At 45.3% G+C, this 12705-nt stretch overlaps 1 protein-coding gene across 1 annotated transcript; it reads right to left on the reverse strand.

The window, feature by feature from the left end:
- Window positions 1-2077: 2077 nt before the first annotated feature.
- LOC137801327 (photoreceptor outer segment membrane glycoprotein 2-like) lies at window positions 2078-9364 on the reverse strand. Its single transcript, XM_068598714.1, has 3 exons — window positions 8784-9364; window positions 7047-7293; window positions 2078-2332 (listed from the first exon to the last, which is right to left on the reverse strand). The coding sequence occupies exons 1-3, from the start codon at window positions 9359-9361 to the stop codon at window positions 2078-2080; spliced, it is 1080 nt and encodes a 359-aa protein (XP_068454815.1). The 5' UTR covers window positions 9362-9364.
- Window positions 9365-12705: the final 3341 nt, after the last annotated feature.

The raw sequence follows: 12705 nt of genomic DNA on the forward strand, positions 1-12705 counted from the left end.
GAAGCTGAATATATTAGAATCCTAATATCATAGTAAATATGTATTAATATTAGAAGAATTTACATTTCTAAATATTAAATGTGTCATTCTATGCAAAGACTATATAATATAGTAATATTATAGGAAATATGTATTAGTATTTAGCTATTGGGGTACACAGTGACTAATACTGGATCAATAATCCAAATGCTCAAAGGTGATGACATCACTGTCTTCATTCAGTCTGCAGAGTTGTTGATCTGAATTTTAAATAAAGTTTTGTGTGATTGAACAAAGCAGCATTCACTGTCTCCTCGTTCTTTTGGCCGCCAAGCCTCCTGGCAACAGGACTGGTTGCCAAGCAACCGGCAGTCAGCAGCCATGACTGCTTTGTCCTCAGGAAGCTGAGAGGACGTTTGTTTCCACTTCCTGTTATACCACAGAACAAGAGAGGAGGCATGTTTCCACTTCCTGTTTCCACTTCCAGTACTCAGTTACCTCACTGTCTTAGCCAATCAGAGCCTATGATGTCATACAAAGCAGGAAGTGAGGAGAAGAATACAAGAAGGGTTAACATCTCTCTTATGGACAGACAGACAGACAGGCAGGCAGACAGACAGACAGGCAGACAGACAGACAGACAGGCAGACAGACAGACAGACAGACAGACAGACAGACAGACAGGCAGACAGACAGGCAGGCAGACAGACAGGCAGGCAGACAGACAGGGAGACAGACAGACAGGCAGGCAGACAGGCAGACAGACAGACAGACAGACAGGCAGACAGGCAGGCAGACAGACAGACAGACAGACAGACAGGCAGACAGACAGACAGGCAGGCAGGCAGACAGACAGACAGGCAGACAGGCAGACAGGCAGGCAGGCAGGCAGACAGGCAGACAGGCAGGTGTTGTCGTGATTCCTGGACAGAAGTTGTCGATGTTTATTTTGTCACAACAGCGTTTCACACTTCTTTTCTTCTTCTTTCTCTGCACCAGATGTTGCTGCTCGCCATCGAGCCGTTCTGTTTTGTAATTCAGGCGACATCAGAACACGTGAAGATAAGAACATACTGATGCAAGTACAACAACAACAACAACAACAACAACAAGCCTTCACAGACCTCAGCGGACTGTTTTCAAATTTAATTTAGTTTATTTTGTAACGCCCCAAATCACCAATCACAAACTCCTTCAGAGCTCTACAGTCTGCACACATGACATCCTGTCCCGAGACCTCACATCGGATTAGGATCAACTCCCCAAAGAAAGACAGTAAAAACCCTTTTTACAGGGAAAACAGGAAGAACCCTTCAGGAGAACCTTCAGGAGAACCTTCAGGAGAACATTCAGGAGAGCAGCGGAGGAGGATCCTCTCCCGGTGGACAGAAGCATGTCATGTGTTTCATTTAGACTGAACCTCACAGGGCAGGTGGTTGTTTGGTCGTTGTTTGAGCAATATCTTAGGAAAACCGGCTCCGTTCCGTTTGTTCCACCATTAAGACACAAAGACCTCCAGGAGCTCTAGAGAAGAACTCAGGTTTCCATTCAAACCCAATTTGTACAGTTCAGGACGGTTTAGACCAGACATACTCAAACAGGAAGTGAAAACATGTGACCAGTATCTGGACCGGCTTTAACCTGCTGGACCTGCTGCAGACCATCTGGATCATGTCTTCAGCCTCATAGGGGCTTAGAGTTCCCTCAGGACGGACTGCATTGGTCCTCTGACTTCATGCTTAATGTTCCAACACAGAAGGAAAGAGCCTCATGGTGTTAGTTGATGATCCAGCTGATGAGGGCATCCAGCTCAAATCACAGCCTCACAGAGCTGCTAGCATGACGCGTCCACAACTGAAAGGGTGAGGTTGTAAACTTGAACTGTGGAGCTAACATGCTAAGATGCTTACCGTGGACCGCACACTGCTTTAAAGCATTCACAAACTTCACATCAAGGCATCAAGTACTGAATATACGAGGACCAGATCATGAAGTCTCCTCCATGGAGTCGCCCGGAGCCGGACCTATGTCTGAGTTCAGGAAGCATGGGAGACGCTCTTCCATCTGGTCCTGGTCTCTCAGAGGACTCCTCTGGATGTTAGCTGGTCACAGAGGTCCCGACCTGGCGGGACGGGACCTCCTGCTCGGCGGAGGCGGTCGGGACGTTGATGTTCGGGTCGTTGTCGACCTGGTAGCACTTCCCCATGTTCTTAATGATGTTGAAGTTGGAACGGGCCGTTTCTGCCAGGCTGTTCTCTAGAATCCAACCGTCGACCTCCGAGTCCGGATCGCCCAGCCGGAGAACGTTCTCCATGGCCGTCTGCAGGTAACGGACTCCTGTCAGAACCAGCAGCTGGTGGAAGAAGAATGGAGTCTTTGACATGTGACCTGCTGCCCTTCACAGAGTTCATACACATTGGGACCAGTGGTCTTTTATGACTTTAAACCAAGTGTCCATGAGCAAACATTGTGTGAAATGTGTGTGTAAACAGTACAAAGTGATAAAATGTAGTATTTAAACTAACAATGAGGATTCAAAGCATACAGGAAACCTTAAATGACTCAAATGAATGAGAGACAATAGTTTGATTAAAAGAATAAACATTCATATAGATGCCTGTATGCTGCTGATATTTTGAGCCTCTTTCTTTTAAAAGCAGATTCATTATTTATAACTGAATGAACATCATGAACACATGAATATAACACATTTACAGGACTGTTACACAACTATTTTTAAGAACTTTTCCAGGCCTGGAAATCAAACTCCATGACTCTTCCAGATTTTCCATATTTTTTTCAGAACTGTGTCGTTTCAACATAATAACTTCTATATTTATAATAAGGATTATAACTTTTCCAGGTTTTCAATGGCCGTAAGAACCCTGCCTTCATCTGACGTCAGATCACTGAGCAGGAACTGCTGCTAGTACTAGTACCCCTACTGCTGTATACTAGTACTAGTACCCCTACTGCTGTATACTAGTACTAGTACCCCTACTGCTGTATACTAGTACTAGTACCCCTACTGCTGTATACTAGTACTAGTACCCCTACTGCTGTATACTAGTACTAGTACCCCTACTGCTGTATCGTAGTACTAGTACCCCTACTGCTGTATCGTAGTACTAGTACCCCTACTGCTGTATACTAGTACTAGTACCCCTACTGCTGTATACTAGTACTAGTACCCCTACTGCTGTATACTAGTACTAGTACCCCTACTGCTGTATACTAGTACTAGTACCCCTACTGCTGTATACTAGTACTAGTACCCCTACTGCTGTATACTAGTACTAGTACCCCTACTGCTGTATAGTAGTACTAGTACCCCTACTGCTGTATACTAGTACTAGTACCCCTACTGCTGTATACTAGTACTAGTACCCCTACTGCTGTATACTAGTACTAGTACCCCTACTGCTGTATAGTAGTACTAGTACCCCTACTGCTGTATACTAGTACTAGTACCCCTACTGCTGTATACTAGTACTAGTACCCCTACTGCTGTATACTAGTACTAGTACCCCTACTGCTGTATACTAGTACTAGTACCCCTACTGCTGTATAGTAGTACTAGTACCCCTACTGCTGTATACTAGTACTAGTACCCCTACTGCTGTATACTAGTACTAGTACCCCTACTGCTGTATACTAGTACTAGTACCCCTACTGCTGTATACTAGTACTAGTACCCCTACTGCTGTATAGTAGTACTAGTACCCCTACTGCTGTATACTAGTACTAGTACCCCTACTGCTGTATAGTAGTACTAGTACCCCTACTGCTGTATAGTAGTACTAGTACCCCTACTGCTGTATACTAGTACTAGTACCCCTACTGCTGTATACTAGTACTAGTACCCCTACTGCTGTATACTAGTACTAGTACCCCTACTGCTGTATACTAGTACTAGTACCCCTACTGCTGTATAGTAGTACTAGTACCCCTACTGCTGTATAGTAGTACTAGTACCCCTACTGCTGTATAGTAGTACTAGTACCCCTACTGCTGTATAGTAGTACTAGTACCCCTACTGCTGTATAGTAGTACTAGTACCCCTACTGCTGTATACTAGTACTAGTACCCCTACTGCTGTATACTAGTACTAGTACCCCTACTGCTGTATAGTAGTACTAGTACCCCTACTGCTGTATACTAGTACTAGTACCCCTACTGCTGTATACTAGTACTAGTACCCCTACTGCTGTATACTAGTACTAGTACCCCTACTGCTGTATACTAGTACTAGTACCCCTACTGCTGTATACTAGTACTAGTACCCCTACTGCTGTATACTAGTACTAGTACCCCTACTGCTGTATAGTAGTACTAGTACCCCTACTGCTGTATCGTAGTACTAGTACCCACACTGCTGTATACTAGTACTAGTACCCCTACTGCTGTATAGTAGTACTAGTACCCCTACTGCTGTATACTAGTACTAGTACCCCTACTGCTGTATACTAGTACTAGTACCCCTACTGCTGAAAACTAGTACTAGTACCCCTACTGCTGTATAGTAGTACTAGTACCCCTACTGCTGTATACTAGTACTAGTACCCCTACTGCTGTATAGTAGTACTAGTACCCCTACTGCTGTATACTAGTACTAGTACCCCTACTGCTGTATAGTAGTACTAGTACCCCTACTGCTGTATCGTGGTACTAGTACCCCTACTGCTGTATCGTAGTACTAGTACCCCTACTGCTGTATAGTAGTACTAGTACCCCTACTGCTGTATACTAGTACTAGTACCCCTACTGCTGTATACTAGTACTAGTACCCCTACTGCTGTATAGTAGTACTAGTACCCCTACTGCTGTATAGTAGTACTAGTACCCCTACTGCTGTATACTAGTACTAGTACCCCTACTGCTGAAAACTAGTACTAGTACCCCTACTGCTGTATAGTAGTACTAGTACCCCTACTGCTGTATACTAGTACTAGTACCCCTACTGCTGTATAGTAGTACTAGTACCCCTACTGCTGTATCGTAGTACTAGTACCCCTACTGCTGTATACTAGTACTAGTACCCCTACTGCTGTATACTAGTACTAGTACCCCTACTGCTGTATAGTAGTACTAGTACCCCTACTGCTGTATAGTAGTACTAGTACCCCTACTGCTGTATACTAGTACTAGTACCCCTACTGCTGTATAGTAGTACTAGTACCCCTACTGCTGTATCGTAGTACTAGTACCCCTACTGCTGTATACTAGTACTAGTACCCCTACTGCTGTATACTAGTACTAGTACCCCTACTGCTGTATCGTAGTACTAGTACCCCTACTGCTGTATACTAGTACTAGTACCCCTACTGCTGTATACTAGTACTAGTACCCCTACTGCTGTATCGTAGTACTAGTACCCCTACTGCTGTATAGTAGTACTAGTACCCCTACTGCTGTATAGTAGTACTAGTACCCCTACTGCTGTATACTAGTACTAGTACCCCTACTGCTGTATAGTAGTACTAGTACCCCTACTGCTGTATCGTAGTACTAGTACCCCTACTGCTGTATACTAGTACTAGTACCCCTACTGCTGTATACTAGTACTAGTACCCCTACTGCTGAAAACTAGTACTAGTACCCCTACTGCTGTATAGTAGTACTAGTACCCCTACTGCTGTATACTAGTACTAGTACCCCTACTGCTGTATAGTAGTACTAGTACCCCTACTGCTGTATCGTAGTACTAGTACCCCTACTGCTGTATACTAGTACTAGTACCCCTACTGCTGTATAGTAGTACTAGTACCCCTACTGCTGTATACTAGTACTAGTACCCCTACTGCTGTATACTAGTACTAGTACCCCTACTGCTGAAAACTAGTACTAGTACCCCTACTGCTGTATACTAGTACTAGTACCCCTACTGCTGTATAGTAGTACTAGTACCCCTACTGCTGTATACTAGTACTAGTACCCCTACTGCTGTATACTAGTACTAGTACCCCTACTGCTGTATACTAGTACTAGTACCCCTACTGCTGTATACTAGTACTAGTACCCCTACTGCTGTATAGTAGTACTAGTACCCCTACTGCTGTATACTAGTACTAGTACCCCTACTGCTGTATAGTAGTACTAGTACCCCTACTGCTGTATCGTAGTACTAGTACCCCTACTGCTGTATACTAGTACTAGTACCCCTACTGCTGTATACTAGTACTAGTACCCCTACTGCTGTATACTAGTACTAGTACCCCTACTGCTGTATACTAGTACTAGTACCCCTACTGCTGTATAGTAGTACTAGTACCCCTACTGCTGTATACTAGTACTAGTACCCCTACTGCTGTATACTAGTACTAGTACCCCTACTGCTGTATACTAGTACTAGTACCCCTACTGCTGTATAGTAGTACTAGTACCCCTACTGCTGTATAGTAGTACTAGTACCCCTACTGCTGTATACTAGTACTAGTACCCCTACTGCTGTATACTAGTACTAGTACCCCTACTGCTGTATAGTAGTACTAGTACCCCTACTGCTGTATACTAGTACTAGTACCCCTACTGCTGTATACTAGTACTAGTACCCCTACTGCTGTATAGTAGTACTAGTACCCCTAGTGCTGTATACTAGTACCCCTACTGCTGTATAGTAGTACTAGTACCCCTACTGCTGTATAGTAGTACTAGTACCCCTACTGCTGTATAGTAGTACTAGTACCCCTAGTGCTGTATACTAGTACCCCTACTGCTGTATAGTAGTACTAGTACCCCTAGTGCGGTATACTAGTACCCCTAGTGCTGTATAGCAGTACTAGTACCCCTACTGCTGTATAGTAGTACTAGTACCCCTACTGCTGTATATTAGTACTACTACCCCTACTGCTGTATAGTAGTACTAGTACCCCTACTGCTGTATACTAGTACCCCTACTGCTGTATAGTAGTACTAGTACCCCTACTGCTGTATAGTAGTACTAGTACCCCTACGGCTGTATACTAGTACCCCTACTGCGGTATAGTACTACCCCTACTGCTGGCTTTCGATACTGGGCCACTACGTCCATTTCAGTGAGTGCAGATATTCATGACTACTTCAGGCACCTCGAACAGCCAGATGAGGAGCACGGTGAGGCCGATGGACTGCAGGAGGCCGGTGTAGTGGTTCAGCAGGGCCGGCCGGCAGCCCTCACTCCACAGGTTGAGCTGTTGGCTGCGCTGGTCGTAGTTGTAGTGAAGCGAGCGATCACTGACGTGCTGCTGGATGCAGGGCCGAGGGGACGAGGGGCTGCAGCAGCTGAAGGGAACGCCGTCCGTCAGGTACTTCCTGTCCACGTTGCTCCTCAGGCGGCTGGAGGACGAGAGGCAGTTAGGAGCTGCTGCAAGTACTAGTACTCTACTGCGAGGAGTACTAGTACAAGTACCCTACTGCTGCTAGTGCTTGTACTAGTACCCTACTGCTAGGAGTACAAGTACCCTACTGCTGCTAGTGCCAGTACCCTACTGCTAGGAGTACTAGTACCAGTACCCTACTGCTGCTAGTGCTTGTACTAGTACCCTGCTGCTGCTAGTGCTAGTACCCTACTGCTAGGAGTACTAGTACCAGTACCCTGCTGCTGCTAGTGCTTGTACTAGTACCCTACTGGTAGTAGTACTATTACTAGTGCCCTACTGTTGTACTAAATGTACTAGTACCTTACTGCTGCTAGTACTAGTACCCTACTCCTGTACTATGAGTACTAGTACAGCAGTATCCCCCTACTGCTACTAGTACCCCTGCTGCTGCAGGGTTGTGTGCATCTAGTGAGTTAACTGCTGGTTGTGTTACTGTTTTTACATCTAATCAGCTGTTGCTGCAGCTGGCCCCGCCTCCCCTCCAGCTGCAGCCGCTGAGCCGCAGATGTCTTATGGATGTTCAGTGTTTTAGTGCCACGGTTTTTATTGGATTGTTTTGTTAGAACTGTGTTGTTGATTTGCACAACATGCATTGTCTGTTGGTGACACAGCAACGGCGATGTTGGAGGCATCCGATCGAGAAGTGCTGCGTAGTTGCATATTGCTCCACGGAGCATTCGCTGTTAACCTTATGCTCCCTAAAGTAATAAAAAATGTAAAACGACACCTACATTATCCCTGCAACCACACGGTTGTCTTTTTCTTCTCGTCAAAGTAGTTGAAATAGCTCCGCAGGTCGGTCCACAGCCCGTGGGACCTCCCACTCTGCTAGCACAACACAAGACAGTCTGTGTGAACGCAGGACAGTCTGTGTGAACCGTGTAGTGAGCGGGTCGGTCTGACAGGAACTCCCTCTGTCCCTGATATGGACTACACGCACTGAAGGCCTAGGTCGAAAATACATGGCCCGTCACTCCTAGTACTAGTACACCTACTGCTGTATTACTAATACCCCTACTGCTGCTAGTACAAGTACCCCTACTGCTACTAGTGTGAGTACCCCTACTACTACTACTATTAGCCCTACTGCTACTCATCGTAGTAGTACTACTACGATGAGTAGCAGTAGGGCTACTCATAGTATTACTATGTAGTACTAGCACCTCTACTACTACTAGTTCATTGTTTCTTTGAAGATAAAGCACAGACCTGGTGTTGATGGTAAAGTAAGAAGTCTTAGGTCATTCTGAGTGTCCTGAACCTGAGCTGAACCTGTTGGTTAAACCTCAGTAATCCCAGATGTACTCTAGCGGGTAAAACCCTAGAGGGATCTACTACAAAGTACTGAAAACACATGTACAACTAACGTCTGTGCAGTTCTTCCGGTTGTTGAAAACCAGCACGATTTACTGGAATCAACTGAGATCCATCAACGTTGACACTTACTCCACCACGCTGCTGCTGGTCATGTCCAGGTAGCGGGTGCTGATCCACTGGACCTGGAACCAGTCCCGGTACCCAGAGTTCCCACAGCATTGGAACTGGATCTGCAGCAAGTCCAGAGTCTTCTTCAGGTAGCAGCGGCCCGGCGTGTCTGTGTCCTTGTAGTACTTCATGGCGTTCCTCAGGCCCAGGGCCAACGAGTCCTCTAGCTGGCTGCGGACGCTGTAGCACGTGAGCGCCCCCGCCAGGACGCAGGAGGTGAAGAACAAGGTGCAGACGATGTACGGCATCATCACTAGCTTCCAGCGCAGGAACTTGTTAGTGTCGGCGCAGTCCAGGCAGATCTTCCCCCCCAGGAAGTTAATGCAGCAGGCCGCCAGGCCCGTGGTGATCAGCATGTGTGGCACGTAGAGGATCCCCTCTGACATCACTTCCTGCCATTTCTGAATCTCTACTTTGAGGAACAAGCCCAAGCCGAACAGGATGGCTCCCGTCAGCACAGAGATCCAGTTGAGCAGCCAGAGGACCTCCGCCAGCTTCTGCCGCTCCACCTTGCTGAAGCTTAGCTTCCCGACCGCCATGCCAGCCTGTCGGACGCCTCACGTCCACGATGAACACTAGGGGGTGCATTCCAAACACGTCATCTTTCCACATGACATCACTTTCAGCTGGTTCTGTTTGGTCCATTAATCAGTAAACCATCTGAAATCAGATGTCCCCTTCAAAGGACCCAGGAATCAGGAACCAGGAACTAGGACCCAGGAAGTAGGAACTGGGACGCAGGAACCAGGACAGAGGAGCCCAAAACCAGGACCCAGGATGCATTCACTGCAGGAAGAAGGTCAACGTTGAATTGAACTGTGTGAAAGACTGAAGCAGATTCATTCATCAGAAAATGAACAAGAATCAATGAACACAGAAAAAATGCTGTTGATCACGTTAAGGACTACGAGTGAGACGTCCGTCACAGAGAATCTTTAATCCGGTGACATCACACAAGTTCAGCAGAAACCATGTCAGGAGACAGAGGACAGGAGACAAGAGACAAAAGACAGAGTTTACCTGGAGACGTCCGTTCTCTTCTTTCACCACAGAGATAAATATTGCTGCTGAGAAAAAGAGTTTTCAGGAGCGATGACATCGTTAATCTTCTTACAGCTAATCAGCCTTTAAGACGCTCAACCAGCTGGAGGACGTCCCTCAGACCTGGGTGCTATATATATATATATATATATATATATATATATATATATATATATATATATATATATATATATATATATATAATTTTCTGAACAGGTACCAGAAGAAACAGTAATATTTTATCAGGGACAACATAAACAGTGTGTGCAGTAGTATTAAGGGTCCCTGTGAGGGACAAACCACTCCTTCTTTGGTCCATGTTCAGTAGTAAGGGTCCCTGTGAGGGACAAACCACTCCTTCTTTGGTCCATGTTCAGTATTAAGGGTCCCTGTGAGGGACAAACCACTCCTTCTTTGGTCCATGTTCAGTAGTAAGGGTCCCTGTGAGGGACAAACCACTCCTTCTTTGGTCCATGTTCAGTAGTAAGGGTCCCTGTGAGGGACAAACCACTCCTTCTTTGGTCCATGTTCAGTAGTAAGGGTCCCTGTGAGGGACAAACCACTCCTTCTTTGGTCCATGTTCAGTATTAAGGGTCCCTGTGAGGGACAAACCACTCCTTCTTTGGTCCATGTTCAGTAGTAAGGGTCCCTGTGAGGGACAAACCACTCCTTCTTTGGTCCATGTTCAGTAGTAAGGGTCCCTGTGAGGGACAAACCACTCCTTCTTTGGTCCATGTTCAGTAGTAAGGGTCCCTGTGAGGGACAAACCACTCCTTCTTTGGTCCATGTTCAGTATTAAGGGTCCCTGTGAGGGACAAACCACTCCTTCTTTGGTCCATGTTCAGTAGTAAGGGTCCCTGTGAGGGACAAACCACTCCTTCTTTGGTCCATGTTCAGTAGTAAGGGTCCCTGTGAGGGACAAACCACTCCTTCTTTGGTCCATGTTCAGTAGTAAGGGTCCCTGTGAGGGACAAACCACTCCTTCTTTGGTCCATGTTCAGTCTGTTTCTTACCTTAAAGATGTTAAAGACCAGCAGTTGATTCACTTTATACAAAAGCAATAAGTGCTTTTCATGTTTTCAGTTCAGTTTTTGTTCCTCAGTGAGAAAAGTCCAGTCTGTGTTGTTTTGAACATCTTGTGTTGTGAGGAAAGTTCTCCTCTTTGAGAGAAGAGTAAAGATCCAGAAGTGATCCTGACTTAAATGACGATGACGACAAATACGCGCCGCCGGACAGCTGTGTGGCGGGAGGGCGGGACTTAAGACTGACATGAGTGACAGTCACGCTCAATGGACTCTTTGGGGTAAACAGGAAGTCTCTGCAGCGAACAGGTTTACAGATGTGCTGCTTAGTGCCTTCTATAGCCCAAGATCTTTTTTTTTTGTTGTGAGAAATTGGTTGTGTGGTGTGAGAGTGTGTGAAAACATGCAGAAGTGTGTGTCACACGGCGAAACCGTGAGAGATGGTAGCTCTGAGTCTGGACTGTGAGCTGCAGCGAGTCCTGAGAGACTGACTGTGTTTCTCTTTATGAGGCGGAGCGGCTCGCGGCAGCACCACTGCTCTAAGAACACAAACTACACAACAACTGCACAACAAGACTTTCACTCAGGCTCAAGTCTAAAAGTCTTCAACGCTGCTTGTTGGTGAAGCTACAGAAGCACACGCACGTACATACACCACTTCAAAGTAAAAGCACATACATAAATCACTTCAAAGTAAAAGCAGTGCCATTGTATTGCATTCATAACGTGCATCTTATTTATTTATTCTTCATGTTTGATTGACCTCACACGGGCCGGACTGAGAGAGCCGTAAGAGGCCAAGTCTGAACTACGTCTGGAGAGATTTAAAGTGCAGAGCCTGAGTGCAGTAATAAGCCCCTCCCAATGCAGCAATAAGCCCCGCCCACTGCAGTGATAAGCCCCACCCACTGCAAAAGAACACGCAGTTAAGGCATGAGCAAATAATTAACACTGTCAAAGGATTGGGAAGTTAAGGCATTAACTTGTTTATAGGGTTAAAGAGCACGTAGTAATTTGTGTGTGTGCGTGTGTGTGTGTGTGTGTGTGTGTGTGTGTGTGTGTGTGTGTGTGTGTGTGTGTGTGTGTGTGTGTGTGTGTGTGTGTGTTTGTGCTGGCAGCGGGAGGAGGCGGGATGTACCAGTCTCTTTCAGCTCATGTCAATCACGTCATGACGTCATGTATCCAGAGCGTTTCCGGTGCAGGAAGGCGGGTGTCTTCCACAGGGAGGAACAGACATGTGCATCAGGTCAGTGCAGTTTAGCCAGCACCGTTTTCCGGAACCTGTATACCATCCTTCAAAGTAAAAGCCTTCAGAGCTTTTTGTGTCTGCAGTTTGACTAAACTTTTTTAACACATATTTTTCGTTTCTTAATTTTTGGTTATATATATATATATATATATATATATATATATATATATATATATATATATATATATATATATATATATATATATATACATATATATATATATACAATTATTATTTGGGTATACAACTCCCACTCTCCCTCTTCCTATAGCTAGCTACTCGACTGGTAAGTTAACTTGCTAAACACTGACTACGCATTAGCCTAGACAGCAAGCTAGCGTCATTAGCATGTTAGCATTGATCGCTAGCTTGTCTTCATAACTATCACCATGTATATAATACAATGGGCTATATAGCCAGACGCAGAATTATCAAGCTAGTTGACATCTGTCACACTCAGACACAATATTTACCTTGACAAACAATACGTTTTTTTTTAATTATTCGCGAAGAAGGTATTTTGAGTATTTTAAATACAAAATTACTCCACTCTAAAGTATTTTGTTACAAA

The sequence above is a fragment of the Clinocottus analis genome, unplaced genomic scaffold (genome assembly GCF_023055335.1).
Source record: "Clinocottus analis isolate CAN_PGR_092001 unplaced genomic scaffold, fCliAna1.0.p SCAF_40, whole genome shotgun sequence".
Classification (NCBI taxonomy): domain Eukaryota; kingdom Metazoa; phylum Chordata; class Actinopteri; order Perciformes; family Cottidae; genus Clinocottus; species Clinocottus analis.